Genomic DNA, 16,058 nt, shown 5'->3' on the forward strand with positions numbered 1-16,058 from the left:
TACCCTAAAGTCAAATACCACTATGAAAGTGTCCATGAACAGCAGCTCTAACTGATTTCTGAATGTAGGCAAAAAAATAACCTCTATCCATTCTCATTTGCTGTGCAGGCAGTTCTTCAATAACCACATGCTTACTTTCCCAACGTTTAGCATCGGCTGATGGACTATGTTCACCTCTATAACATCCCAATATTCTGTTGTCCAAAGCCTCTATCCAACGCTACTTTACATTCTAGATCTGGAAAGAATCCATAGAAGATGGGTATATTTGTAAACTCATTGCTATGCTAATTTTGGGCTGATTCGGAGTTACATTCTACATTAGGCTGGATTCGCACATCCCGTGTTAGTTGCAGATTTTGCTGCAGTTTTTTTCTAGCCAAATTCAGAAGTGAATCCAGAAGAAAGGAGAAGTATACAATTTCCCTTTGTTTCCCATTCCTTTTGAAAACACTTCTGTCTGGCTTCAGCTCAAAAATCTTCAACAAATACGCGATGTGTGAATCCAGCCTTAGGCCCCGTGCATACAATTCCCCCGTGCATGGCCCAGAAAGAACGGACATGTCTTATTACGGCCGTGTTCTGCGGTCCAGGCTCATAGGAAATAAGCGCACGGCCTACAATATGCGGGTGGCTGACCGATGTCACTCCGCGGCCGGCCCGACAATCACGACCGTGCCCATGGCTACGGTCGTGTGCATGAGGCCTTAGGCTAAAATTATTTCTGTTACACCAACATATTCCACAGCGCTGTGGAATATGTCCTTCCTTACTGTCCCCATTAGGGCTCACAATCTAAAATCCCTATTGGTATGTTTTTGGGGTGTGGGAGGAAACCAGAGTACCCACAGGAAACCCACGCAAACTCCATGAAGATGTTGTCCTTGGTTGGATTTGAACCCAGGACCCCAGTGAGCAAGGCAATAGTTCTAACCTCTGAGCCACCGTGCTGCCCTAAATTCACACGGGGCGCAGGGAATTCCGGGAGAAAAACCGCACCAAATTGTGGTGCAGTTTTTCGCCTAGTTTTCCACTGAGGGAAACTGCAGTATTTAACCAGCAGGCCGGCCGGCCACCAAGGATGAAGTTTTATCCCTGGAGACTGCTGTAGCCTGTGATTGGCATCAGCAGTCAGATGGGATAAAATGTCATCCCAGGAGGCCGGCGTGCAGAACGTGAGGGGGAAGCATACGGGTTCTATGTTGCGATTTCTGCAGTGTAATCGCTGCTATTCCCCTGCAAAAGGCGCAACACTTGACTATTTGTTGCGGGTTTTAGATCTCCATTGAATTCAATGGGGGAAAACCCGCAACAAAATAGCAGCAATTCCGCAACCACAATTGACTTGTTGCGGCTTTAAAAACCGCACCGCAGGTCAATTTGTGTGCAGGATCTGCGCATATCCTGTAGGCAGCGTGTGGATGAGATTTCTTGAAATCTCATCCATTCCTCTGCTACAGTATTATGCTGTGGATTTTCCGCAACTAAATCCGCAGTATTTACGCCACGTGTGGACTTGTCCTTATGGTCTATAGAGCTGCTTTCAAAATTCTCCTTATGGTGGTCACACACTTTAGATAGCTGTTGGCTGAACGATAGATGTTCCTCCCAACTTCCCCATGCAAGATTCGCTCGGCGCACCCATACACATGATTCCTCTGGCATATCTACTACCAAACCAACAGCTCGGGCTTGTGGAAATTTAACTTGCACTACCCTACCCCCCCCTCCCTCGACAGCAGATGTCGGAGGAGAGTCAGGACACCGCCATAGAAATTAGATGGTGGGTTGGCCCTGCAGAAATTGGCGGGTTCGGCCCATGTACATTTAGGCTGGGTTCACACGACCTATTTTCAGGCGTAAACAAGGCGTATTATACCTCGGTTTACGCCTGAAAATAGGGCTACAATACGTCGGCAAACATCTGCCCATTAATTTGAATGGGTTTGCCGACGTATTGTGCAGACGACCTGTAATTTACCTGTCGTCGTTTGACAGCTGTCAAACGACGACGCGTAAATTGACTGCCTCGGCAAAGAAGTGCAGGGCACTTCTTTGCAGCGCAATTTGAGCCGTTCTTCATTGAACTCAATGAAGAGCAGCTCAAGATTTACGAGCGTCTCAGACGCCTCGCATAATACGAGGAGGAGCTTTTACGTCTGAAACGAGGCAGCTGTTTTCTACTGAAAACAGTCTGTCATTTCAGCCGTAAAAGCCTCTCACCGTGTGCACATACCCTAAATGTGTATGGATAGGTCTTCTGTCGTATTCCAGATGAATCGTATCCGACTCCGTATATACAGAGGTATGAAGCATTGCTTCTAGAGAGAATCTCTATACACAGCGCACCTGATGGGAGGCTGTGCGGCTCCATACACTGCCGTCCGTACATGTTTCGTGCCTGTGTGCATGAGTCCTTATACTGACTATTGATTTGATTTTTAGGCAAATAGAATTTTGTGCTGGATTCTGAGCGTATGTTCACACGCTTGGCAAAAAACGTTTGAAAATACGGAGCTGTTTTCAGAGAAAACAGCCTCTGATTTTCAGGCATTTTTGAAGATGAAAATGAAGCTTCTTTAAGGCTGGGTTCACTCAAGAGTTTTTTGGCGTGGAAAAACTTGCCAAAAAACTTCCGAAAATGCCTCCCATTGATTTCAATGCCCTATCTTCCAGCGATTATGCCTCTGACCTCCCATTGAAATCAATGGGAGGCAGAGAAAGCGTATTTCGCGGTGTTTTATGCCCGCGGCTCTCAATGGCCACGGGCGAAAAACGCCACGAAAATCGGCGTGTAGGCAGAGGAAAATCTGCCTCAAACTTCCAAATTGAATTTTGAGGCAGATTTTCCGACTGCAAAAACTCACACCCGTATGAACAAAATGCTGTTTTTCCCATTGATTTCAATGGGCAGATGTTTGTAGGCATTCAGCTTTCGTCTTTTCAGGCGTTTTTCAAGGCGTAAACCCCCCGAAATATGCCTGAAAACACTGCGTGTGAACATACCCTGAGGGTATGTTCCCACGCTTGGTAAAAAAAAGTCTGACAATACGGAGCTGTTTTCAAAAGAAAACTGCTCCTGATTTTCAGCCTTTTTTTTTTCTTTCTTTTTTCAAAATGGAAAAAAACGGCCGGTTGGAACAGTGCCATATTTTTCATTGAAATCGATGGGCAGATTTTCGAGACGTTCTGTTTCCGTTTTTTTTCATTCGTTTTTCAGGCCGTTTACGGCCCGAAAAACGTCCGACAACAGCCCGTGTGTACATACCCTAATCCTTGCAGCCCCCATAGATATTAGATTAGTTGAAAATAACCACTGAAATCCAATGATCACTAACATTTGTTAACAAATAAGATGTAGTAGAGGGACTTGTGACTGTCCTGCTGCTGAAACTACACGTCCTAGCATGTCTACTGTTCACGTTGCATGCTGGGATTTGGGAGGCCACAGATTGCTGACTACTGGTGTATAACGGCATCTGCAGGACCTAATAAAGGGTCGCTGTAAGCGGACACCTTGTTAATTGTTCCTCCATGCCTGGAATGCATGATATCCTATACATGTGAAAAGCCGGAGGTTCTTACATATCAGGTAATATTTCTCCAGCCTTCTTCCCTGTATTGTAACATTCTGCTTGTTGTTTCTGCTTCTTCTATACTGTTGTTTGCTGTTCTGTGTGTGAAATATGAAGGCGAGCCTGTCCCTGCCCTGCCCCATGTCATTTAGTGAATGTTTATTGCCATAAATGGACATGTAAGTAGGTGACACACTGTTGTGATGTTATTGGTTTGTGGTACAACATGTAGGAGGAAGAGGTAGCAGCTAAAACTACGTCTGCAAAGTGAAACTATGAAGGCGACAAATTGCCTTCTTTTTGGTCAGGGGTATTGCAATTTTATTTATTGCTGTGAAATTCCAACAATCTGACCCATTCTGATAATTAAATAAATTGTAAAATCTAAATCTGTATGTCACTGTACAGCCACGGTGGCCCATTGTATTGGTAAGTGCAGTCCGCTGTGCTTTTTTTATACCATAAAAAAAAGATCTTGCCATTCATCTCACCCCGACTGAGACCAAAAGGACACTTTTTTTTTTTTTTTTTTTTTTTTGGGTCTGTGGATGAATGGGGGCGTATGGCTACATTTGGTGTAAGCGCTCGCCGCTTTCCTGGAGCATACGCCAATGTGTACGTTTTATTTTATACTTGCTAGGAGAGCAGTCAATCCGCTTTGAAGAAGCGTCCTTGCTGTCAGAGAAGGGCAGGGCTGTCAGAGAAGACCGGACTATTAGGCCCTGTTCACACTGAGTTTTTTTGCTGTGGAAACTGCGGCAAAAAACTGCCGAAATCTCCCATTGATTTCATTGGAAGGCGGAGCCGTTTTTCCCCACGAGCGGAGAAATACACTCGCAGGAAAAAGAAGAGAGATGCCCTTTCTTCGGACGTTTCCGTCTCTGACCTACCATTGACATCAGCAAAGCAGCACAGTGGGTGAGATTTAGTAAACGTTAATAAATTGACCTGCGGTGCAGAATTGAATTCCGCAACATGTCAATTTATGCTGCGTTTTTGTTGATTTTCTGTTACAGGTTTTCCACATTGAATTCAATGGCAATGCAAAATCCGCAACATAAAGCCAAGTGTCGCGACTTTTGCGGTAAAATCGTATCGATTATGGGGCAAAAATCACAACTTTGGGGGAAAAAAAATCATACGTACCCAGAACGCCCTCCTTCCTGCAATCTGGCCTCCTGGCATGACGTTTCATCCCATGTGACTGCTGCAGCCAATCACAGACCGGAGGGGATACGTATAAGCTCTTTTTGATGCATCGGAAATTCCGTCCGACAAACCGCACCACAATGTGAACCCGGCCTAAAAGCTCACTGCTCTCAGCTACTGGAGGCAGCTGATGGATTGGAGCAGACCTGCTCAAGTGGGCCGGATCGAAATCAACATTGATGGTTTTAGTGGGAGGAGGCTCCCTCTCACCACACCGACACCCGCAATGCGATAGCGGGGTGCCGATGGTTTCTATGGCAGCCGGGGGCCTAACAAAAGCCCCCAGGTCTGTCTTTAGTCAATGCCTGTTAGTCATTGCCTAACAGATGCCTGTCCGTTTCACACTAACATGCATAATACACTGTATACAGTATTGCAGTGTATTATAAAAGCAATCAAATGATCGCATAGTGGTACTAAATAAAAAAAAAAGTTTACTAAAAATAAATAAACAAAAATCCCCAGTAAAAAATTAATCCACTTTTTCCCCTTACAAAGTGCTTTATTATAAAAAAAATAATAAAGTAAAAGAATTACACACATTTGGTATCGCCGCATCTGTAATGACCCGACTATAAAGCTACTACATTATTTTAAAAAAAAATGCCAGAATATCTGTTCATACTGTCTTCAAAAAAAATATTTTATAAAAAGTGATCAACAAGTCGCATGTACTTCAAAATGGTATCAATAGAAACTACAAGTCGTCCAGCAAAAAAAAAAAAAAATCCCTCATACAGCTGCATCGGCGTAAAAATAAGTTATGGCTCCTAAAATATGGCGAGACAAAAACAAATAATTTTACTGTGAGAAAGTAGTAATACAAGAAAGCCATATACATTTGGTATTGTGGCAATCGTAACGACCCACTGAGTAAAGTTATGTTATTTATACCACACGGTAAACTGTGTAAATTTAGGATGCAAAAAATTTGCAAAATTGCTGTGGTTTCTTTCTTTTACACCCCCCCCCAAAATAAAAGTTAATAAAAGCTAATCAATAAATATGTACCCCAAAATGGTGCTATAAAAAAAAAAAAAAAATACAACTTGTCCCGCAAAAAACAAGACCTTTATACAGCTGTGGGCATTAACCCCTTCCCGCTCCTTGACGTACTATTACGTCATGGCAGCTGTATCGTTCGCACTCCATGACGTAATAGTACGTCACGGGAGTAACGGCCGTTTCGGCCGTCCTCCCGACACATACAGGAGCTGTGACGCTGCTGTCTTGTTCAGCAGCTGTCACAGCTCCTACAGCGGGGACCGATCGCTGTGTCCCCGCTGATTAACCCCTTAAAAGCCGCGTTCTATAGAGATCGCGGCTTTTTAGGGGTTAAGCTGCCATCGCCGGCCTGCTACGCGATAGCGGCCGGCGATGGTGACTATGGCAACCGGACACCAAACAATGGCGTCCGGCTATGCCATAGACGGAAGCCTAGTGGGTCCTGACAACGTCAGGACCCACTATGCTTGCTGTCAGTGAGTAGCTGACAGTTCTAATACACTGCACTACGCATGTAGTGCAGTGTATTAGAATAGCGATCAGGGCCTCCTGCCCTCAAGTCCCCTAGTGGGACAAAGTAATAAAGTAAAAAAAAAGTTAAAAAAAGATGTGTAAAAATAAGAAAATAAAAGATTTAAAAGTAATAAAAGTAAAAATCCCCCTTTTTCCCTTATCAGTCCTTTATTATTAATAAAAATATATAAACAAACAAATAAACTATACATAATTGGTATCGCCGCGTCCGTAACGGCCTGAACTACAAAATTATTTCATTATTTATCCCGCGCAGTGAACGCCGTAAAATAAAATAATAATAAACCGTACCACAATCACAATTGTTTGGTCACTTCACCTCCCAAAAAATGGAATAAAAAGAGATCAAAAAGTCACATGTACCTAAAAATGGTGCTGATCGAAACTACAGTTCGTTACGCAAAAAATAAGTCCTCGCACGGCTTTATTGATTGAAAAATAAAAACGTTCTGTCTCTTAGAATAAGGTAACACAAAAAGTGAATGATTGTTTACAAAACGTATTTTATTGTGCAAACGCCATAAGACATAAAAAAACTATAAACATCTGGTATCGACGTAATCGTATCGCCCCGCAGAATAAAGTGAATATGTCATTTATGGCGCACGGTGAACGCTGTAAAAAGAATAAAAAAACAATAGTAGAATTGCTGTTTTTTAGTCACCACGCCACCTAAAAATAGAATAAAAACTGATCAAAAAGCTGCATGCACCCCAAGAAAACTACAATGAATTCCTCAAGGGGTCTAGTTTCCAAATTGGGGTCACTTTTGGGGGGTTTCCAATGTTTTGGCACCACAAGACCTCTTCAAACCGGACATGGTGCCTAATAAAAAAGAGGCCTCAAAATCCACTAGGTGCTCCTTTGCTTCGGAGGCCGGTGCTTCAGTCCATTACCGCACTAGGGCCACATGTGGGATATTTCTCAAAACTGCAGAATCTGGGCAATAAGTATTAAGTTGCGTTTCTCTGATAAATCCTTTTGTGGTATAAAAAAAATGGTATAAAGAGGATTTTCTGACAAAAAAAATAAATGTAAATTTCACCTCTACTTTGCTCTAAATTCCTGTGAAACACCTAAAGGGTTCATAAACTTTCTAAATGCTGTTGTGAATACTTTGAGGGGTCTAGTTTCTAAAATGGGGTATTTCATAGGGGTTTCTAATATATGGGCCCCTCAAAGCAACTTCAGAACTGAACTGGAACCTAAAAAAATAAATAAATGAGGCAATACTTAGCTTCTTACATTATACTGATAATGAGCCGTGCCCACCCCGAGATGACCCCAGTTTTGACCGTTTGTATAAACGGAGACCCCTATTAGACCGTTCCAGTGCCCGGTTTTCCCAAGCATACACCCCCGAGAAGTGTATTTCTATAGATGAGTCCCTGGTACATTTTAAAGGGAGGGTTCAATTCCGCGAGTACCTGCCGGGTAAGAGGGCAAGGTATGGCGTGAAGATGTATAAGCTGCGAGAGTGCATCAGGGTATACCTACAGATTTAGGATATATGAAGGAAAGGCCACCCCCAAACCAGACTGCATCCTGGACTACAATAGGTACATGGGAGGGGTGGACTTGTAAGATCAAGCCCTACAGCGCTATGCGGTGTGGTATAAGAAGCTGGCCGTGCACATCATACAGATGGCTTTGTACAATGTGTACGTGCTACGTCGATGTGCAGGCCAGACGGGAACTTTCCTGGAATTTCAAGAGGTGATTATCAAGAACCTAATCTTTAGGGACCAAGAAGGGGGGGCACCCAGTACTTCTGGAATCGGGGCCACACGCATCGTACGAGGGCGGCAACACTTTCCAGGGGAAGTTCCCCAAACTGGCAAGAAGGGAAAAAGTCAAAAGAGGTGAAAAGTCTGCTATAAGAGGGCGATAAGGGATGACACAATATATCAATGTGACACGTGTCCCGAATAACCAGAGCTCTGTATGAAAGAGTGTTTTAAAATTTATCATACATCCCTTGGTTTATAATTTACCCCAATTTTACTTACCCTGATGCCCTCCGCACAGCTTATCCTCCCTCGTCTTTCCCCTCTGAGCCCTGCTGTGTGCCCAGGCAGCTGATAACAGCCACATGTAGGGTATTGCCATACCCGGGAGAACCCACATTACAGTTTATGGGGTGTAGGTCTCCGGTCAAAATGCTCACTACACCTCTAGATGAATGCCTTAAGGGTGTATTTTTTAAAACGGGGTCACTTCTTGCGGGTTTCAACTGTACTGGTACCTCAGGTGCTTCTGCATACATGACTTCGCACTAGAAAATCCCCAGTAGGCCAAATGGTGGTCCTTTCCTTCTGAGCCCTCCCATGGGCCCAAACGGCAGTTTATCACAACAAATGGGGTATTGCGGCCCTCAGAACAAATTGCGCAACAGAATGGGGTATTTTGTTTCTTGTGAAAATAAGAAATTTTCAGCCCAAACTACATATTATTTGGGAAAAATAATTTTGTTTTCATTCCCAGCCCAATTCAAATTAGTTCTGTGAAAAAACTATGGGGTCAAAATAGTCACAACACCCATAAATGAATTCCTTGAGGGGTGTAGTTTCCAAAATGGGGTCATTTGTGGTTGGTTTCTATTGCTTTGATACCTCTGAGGCTCTGCAAATGCGACATGGCACCCGAAAACCAATCCAGCAAAATCTGGACTCCAAAGAACACACAGCGCTCCTTTCCTTCTGAGCCCTCCCATGGGCCCAAACGGCAGTTTATCACCACAAATGGGGTATTGCCGCACTCAGGACAAATTGGGCAACAAAATGGAGTATTTTATTTCTTGTGAAAATAAGAATTTTTGAGCTAAAATGACATTATTGGAAAAAATATATATTTTTTAAATTCCCAGCCCAATTCAAATAAGTTCTGTGAAGAAACTATGGGGTCTAAATGGTCACATTACCCATAAATTAATTCCTTGAGGGGTGTAGTTTCCAAAATGGGGTCACTTCTGGTGGGTTTCCATTGCTTTGATACCTCTGGGGCTCTGCAAATGCGACATGGCAGCCGAAAACCAATCCAGCAAAATCTGGACTCCAAAGAACACACAGCGCTCCTTCCCTTCTGAGGCCTCCCATGGGCCCAAACGGCAGTTTATTGTCACAAATGGGGTATTGCTGCACTCAGGAGAAATTGGGCAACAAAATTGAGCATTTTGTTCCCTGTGAAAATAAGAAATTTTGATCACAAATGACATTTTATTGGAAAAAATGACATTTTTTTCATTTCACAGCCCAATTCAAATACGTGCTGTGAAAAAACTGTGCTGTCAAAATGGTAACAACAACCATAAATGAATTCCTTGAGGGGTGTAGTTTCCAAAATGGGGTCACTATTGGGGGATTCCTACTGTTTTGGCACCTCAACACCTCTTCAAACCTGGCATGCTGCCTAAAATATATTCTAATAAAAAAAGAGGACTCAAAATGCACTAGGTTCTTCTTTGCTTCTAGGGCTTGTGTTTTAGTCCACGAGCGCAGTAGGGCCACATGTGGGACATTTCTAAAAACTTCAGAATCTGGACAATACATATTTAGTAGTGTTTCTCTGGTAAAACCTTCTGTGTTACAGAAAAAAAATGAATAAAATTGAAATTCCGCAAGAAAAATGAAATTTGCAAAGTTCACCTCCACTTTGCTTTAATTCCTGTGAAATGCCTGAAGGGTTAAAAAACTTTCTAAATGCTGTTTTGAATACTCTGAGGGGTCTAGTTTTTAAAATGGGGTGTTTTATCAGGGTTTCTAATACATAGGCCCCTCAAAGCCACTTCAGAACTGAACAGGTACCTTAAAAAAAAGGCTTTTGACATTTTCTTAAAAATATGAGAAATTGCTGTTTATGTTCTAAGCCTTGTAACGTCCAAGAAAAATAAAAGAATGTTCAAAAAACGATGCCAATCTAAAGTAGACTTATGGGAAATGTGAACTAGTGACTATTGTGGGTGGTATAACCGTCTGTTTTACAAGCAGATGCATTTAAATTCTGAAAAATTCAATTTTTTCAAAATTTTCTCTAAATTTTGCAATTTTTCACCAATAAACACTGAATATATCGACCAAATTTTACCTAGAACATGAAGCCCAATGTGTCACGAGAAAACAATCTCAGAATCGCTTGGGTAGGTTTAAGCATTCCGACGTTATTACCACATAAAGTGAAATATGTCAGATTTGAAAAATGGGCTCTGAGCCTTAAGGCCAAAACTAGGCTGCGTCCTTAAGGGGTTAAAGGGAACCTGCCACCATCATTTCACCTATTAAATCGGCAATACCTGGATGTAGTGGGTGAAAAATAATTTCTATATAACCTATAATTATCTTCTTAGTCTGCTCTGTAGCTTTAGGGTATGTCCACACGCAGTGTTTTCAGACGTAATTCGGGCGTATTACGCCTGAAAAAACGCCCCTAATACGCCTACAAACATCTGCCCATTGCTTTCAATGGGAATTACGATGTTCCGTTCCCACGAGCCTTTATTTTACGTGTCGCTGTCAAAGTACGGCGCGTAAAATGACGGCTCATCAAAAGAAGTGCAGGATACTTCCGTTTTAGGAGGCATTTTTCATTGACTCCATTGAAAAACCGCTCGAAAAAATGCGAGTTGTTAAAAAAAAAAAGTCTGAAAATCAGGAGCTGTTTTCGCCTGAAAACAGCTCCGTATTTTCAAACGTTTCTGGTCACTGCGTGTGAACATACCCTCAGTATTCAGCCTTTTAGGCTGTATTCACATGAGCACATTACGTCCGTAATTGACCCGGACCGAACACCGTGCAAGGAGCCGGGCTCCTAGCATCATACTTATGTACGATGCTAGGAGTCCCTGCCTCGCTGCCGGACAACTGTCCCGTACTGAAAACATAATTACAGTACGAGACAGTTGTCCGGCAGGGACTCCTAGCGTCGTACATAACTATGATGCTAGGAGCCCGCCTCCCTGCACTGTGGTCGGTCCGGTACTTGTGGCCGAAATACGTTCCGTCAATTACGGACGTAATGTGCTAGTGTGAATCCAGCCTGAGTGTTCCCACACCGTATGTTAATGAGCATAAAAGAGTAAAATCTTCATTCCTCAAGTCTTTCTGAGTTTACCCCGCCTCCTTACTTTTGATTGACAGCTCCTCGCCTTCCCCCAGCACACAACATCCCGCGCTTGTGCATTGATGTCCTCTCGCGCACAACGAGACACCGGATTATTACGATAAATGTCTGACCGTTATTTACAGTCAGTGGAGGAGTTTAGGAGAGGGGAAATGACAGGTTACATCGTAATCTCGCGAGATTACGCTTGCCTTACTGGAATCTCACAGAAAAGTTTCAGCCGTGTCAGGATTCTGAATAAACATCACATCCAGGCTGGTAGTGATGTATATTCATTATCAGGACACTGCAGTAATGTTAGTGTATGTGGCTGCACATAGTGATATAACTATATCGCTAGTGCAGTGTAAATGAATGGAGAGGAGTGCATGACGCTGATTGGTCACTGATTGGTCAGCATCATACACTCCTCTGTACAACGCCCACTTGGTCTAACGTAAAAAAACGCCCACTTGGGCAATAAGAAACTCATTAGCATAAAGCTAAAAATCGCTCATAAAGGGGTTTAAAATAGATTTTTTTTCTAAATAAAAATCACTGCTGTCACCTACATTACAGCGTCCATCTCATTATATGTGGTGACAGAGTCTCTTTAAGGACACGTCGTAGCGTGTACGTCGGGAGCGTTCATGGCGTACATGCTATACATAGGGCAAAAACGTGATGTGATGCTGGAGTGTTGATGAATTAAGTGGAAATGAATTTGTTTTTTTAAATAATTCTGTTTTTTAGGTACGTGTTGCTGCAAAATTCATTATTCACTCTCCACCGGGAGAGTTTAATGAAGTGTTCAATGGTGAGTAATACAGTTAATGTTACAACTTTGTATAAATGACAAGATATTTAAGAATGGCATTAGATTACAAACGCTTAAAAAAAACCTCTTTAAAAAAAATAGTGATCGTTGCAGATTTTATTTTGGGACTTGCTATAATTTTCAGGGTTTCTTTTTGTTTTGCACGCGCTCGGCTGTTTAATAAGTTGCGTTGTGCTTATTCTGAATTTTAGATGATTGTTCTGTTTAGTCCATATGAATATTTTTAGCGGTTTTACTAGTGAAGTCTTCTACGTGCATCAAACAGACTGTCCTGCCATGTGTTCTCACGTACACTACTGAGCTACAGTGAATGGTCAAAGCCCTCATTGAACAAGTCTTTATGCTTTACCCCAAGGACTAATTCAGTGATGGGAAAACACACCTTTGACTCATTTGCACCTATACAATTTCTTGAAAAACTGCTCAATGGAAAACGTAAGAAACATTAGATTGAAAACATCCAACATTGAGTATAATGCAAAAAACATTGGCAGGACTTTAAATATTTCTAAAACTTGTATATAAAAGTAGGAGCATATGATTAGAATTGTCAACCAAAAATGGTGACCTACTTTGCTGAAAGTAAAAGTGTTTTTGCAAATACTACATATTTTAGCAAAATATTGTCTGTTATTTGTCAATAAAGATATTGTTGAATTATGTTAACTTTTTTTCGCTACAGATGTTCGGTTCCTGCTTAACAACGATAATTTACTCAGGGAAGGTGCTGCTCAGTAAGTATCAAATTCACAAAAATCTTCATTCCACAAAAGTCCTGACACGACTGAAGGGGGAGTATTTAGTGGGTGCAGGTATGAATTGTCTAATTCTGGCTTATAAGATTTCTAGCTGTCCACTAACACTCAGGCTGGCTTGAGATGAAACTGGCGCATGTGCCTAATCATTCTCCATTATAGCCTATGGGAGATCCAGAAACAGCCTGGCAGGTGCGCTCAGCTGTTTTGGTACCTCTGATGGACTACAATGGAAAGTGTTCATGGATGCGGGGCAACTTCTCTGCTAGCAACAAGGCGCTCCTGGTCTCTGGATTTGTGAGGGGGGTCCTCTGGATATGAATAACAGTCAGTTATTATACTTTTAATACCATGCATTATTGACATGAGACGGGAGTTTGCGTTTCTACAACTTGATTTTCAACATTTTTCCTATATTTAGTGCCTTTGCACAATACAACTTGGATCAGTTCACCCCAGTAAAAATTGAAGGCTATGACGATCAGGTATGTGTAAACTATTCATGAAATTATTGACGGTCTTTTTAAGTGATTTGCTTGCTAGTTGTAAAGGATAAATGCCTGTAAAGAAGAACCTTCCATCAAATGTTTAATTATATACACTATATGGAGAAAAGTATTGAGGCACCTCTTAATCATTGCATTCAGGTATTTCCTTCATCCCATTGCCACAGGTGTATAAAATCGAGCCCCTAGCCATGCAGTTGCCCTTACAGACCTTTGTGATAGAATGGGTCGTTGTAAAGAGGTCACCTAGTTCCAGCGTGGCACTGTAATAGGATGCCACCGTTGCAACAAGTCAGTTTGTAAAATGTCTTCCCTCCAAGATATTTCACCATCAACTGTGAGTGGTATTATTGCAAAGTGGAAGCGTTGAGGAACCACAGAAACGCTGCTATGAAGTGAAAGACCACGTCCAGTTAGAGCGGGGTTGCCGAGTGCTGAGGTGCATAGTGTATAAATAGTCACCAATGCTCTGCTGACTCAATAACTACACAGTTCCAAACCTCTGGAATTAATATTCACACACAAACTGCGCCCTTGGAGCTTCATGGCATGGGTTTCCATGGCCGAGCAGCTGCATGCAAACCTTACATCACCAAGAATGGGATGGAGTGGTGTAAAGCACGGCACTGGAGCGATGAATCACACTTCTCTATTTGGCAATCTGATGGATGAGTCTTGGTTTGGTGAATGCCAGGAGAACGTTACCTGCCTGACTGCATTGTGCCGACTGTAAAGTTTGGTGAAGGAGGGACAATGCTATGGGGTTGTTTTTCAGGGGTGGGCCTAGGCCCCTTAGTTCTAGTAAAGGGAAATCTTAATTCTTCAGCATAAGACATTTTGGACGATTGTTTTCCTCTAACTTTGTGGGAACAGTTTGGGGAAGGCCCTTTTCTGTTCCAGCAGGACTGTCCCAGTGCACAAAGCCAGGTCTATAAAGGCATGGTCGGGTGTGGAAGAACTTGATTGGCCCGCACAGAGCCCTGACCTCATCCTAAAGGTGTTTCATGGGGTTGAACTAGAAGGGAGATTGCGAGCCAGGACCTTTTATACAACCTCAGTGTCTGGCTTCACAAATGATCTTCTGGATGAATGGGCAAAAATTCCCACAGACACTCCAAAATCTTGTAGAAAATATTTGCAGAATATTGGGCGCTGTTTTAGCTGCACAGGGGGGACCAACTCTTTATTAATGCTCCTGTAGGTGTCACAATACTTTTCTCCATACAGTGTAATTTTGCATAATGAAATTTTGCACATGATGAAAAAATAAAGACTTGCTATTGGTGATTATGCATAATTATAGTGTGCAGATATCGGAGTATAGTATTGGTCCTCAGAGGGAGTTGCACATTATCTATATATCGCTCTTGCTCTCATCTTTTACTTTTTTTTTTTTTACCTTAGGTATTAATAACAGAACATGGAGATCTTGGAAATGGAAGATTCCTCGATCCCAAAAACAAGATTTCATTCAAATTTGATCACTTAAGAAAGGAAGCAAGCGACCTAAAGCCCTCTGAAGGAGAAAATGCCATCGAGTCTTGGAGGAATGTTGTTGACACTGCAGTGAGATCCTATGTGAAAGATCATTATCCAAATGGAGTTTGTACTGTAAGTCTGTTTCTGGGACCCCCCCCACAAGTTGTCTACCTTCCCCTATAACATGTTTGTTCCAGCACCCCTTCGCTAAGTATTAACTGGAGAAATGTTAATATTTTCAGGTGTATGGCAAAACAATAGATGGACAACAAACGATAATTGCATGCATTGAGAGTCATCAGTTTCAAGCGAAGAACTTCTGGTAAGTCATTTAAGTGCCTCATTCTTGGGCTATGTCCACACAGTGTTTTTTCGTCTGGAATTTTGAGCCAGATTTTTTTCTGCCTGCACGCTGTTTGCCGCGGTTTTCGCCCGCGGCCATTGAGTGTCGCGGGCAAAAAAACACTGCGAAATACGCTTTCTCTGCCTCCCATTTATGTCAATGGGAGGTCCGAGACATAAACGCCCAAAGATGGAGCATGTCTCTTTTTCCCGCGAAACGGTTTTTCCACTCGCGGGAAAAGAACTCCTCTGCCTCCATTAAAATCAATGGGAGACATTTTTGGCACGTTTTGGGTACATAATTTTTGGATTAACTTGTATTAACTTTTTTTTGGGGGGAATAGAAAAAAAACCCTGAAATTCCACCATTGTTCTATGCGTTTAAAATTGACGGTACAATTACGGCGATATCACATATGTATAGTGTTTTTATGTTTTACGACTTTTGCACAATAATAACACTTGAACTAAAATTATTTGTTTTTGTAACGTCTCGTACCAAGAGCCATCATTTTTTTTATTTTTCCGTCTATGTAGTGATTTTCTGGGCTTATTTTTTGCAGGACGAGACGTAGTTTTGATTGATACTGTTTTGGGGTACATGGGACTTATTGCTTAACTTTTATTATGACTCCTTTGGGAGGCAATGGAAAAAAAAATAGCAATTTCGCCATTGGTTTTTGTAGGGTGTTTTTTTTTACGGTGTTCACCTTGCGGTTTA

General features: G+C 42.2%; 1 protein-coding gene across 1 annotated transcript in view; it reads left to right on the plus strand.

Moving 5' to 3' along the window:
- The window catches only part of CAPZA2 (capping actin protein of muscle Z-line subunit alpha 2), a 42,641-nt gene that overhangs the window by 8,888 nt on the left and 17,695 nt on the right, over positions 1-16,058 (plus strand). Inside the window, exons 2-6 of the mRNA XM_075857123.1 lie at positions 12,171-12,234; positions 12,938-12,989; positions 13,432-13,495; positions 14,921-15,127; positions 15,238-15,317. Of these exons, the coding sequence (XP_075713238.1) occupies positions 12,171-12,234; positions 12,938-12,989; positions 13,432-13,495; positions 14,921-15,127; positions 15,238-15,317 (467 nt within the window). The remainder of the gene's footprint in view (positions 1-12,170; positions 12,235-12,937; positions 12,990-13,431; positions 13,496-14,920; positions 15,128-15,237; positions 15,318-16,058) is intronic.

Source organism: Rhinoderma darwinii, chromosome 3, assembly GCF_050947455.1.
Source record: "Rhinoderma darwinii isolate aRhiDar2 chromosome 3, aRhiDar2.hap1, whole genome shotgun sequence".
Taxonomy (NCBI): Eukaryota; Metazoa; Chordata; class Amphibia; order Anura; family Rhinodermatidae; genus Rhinoderma; species Rhinoderma darwinii.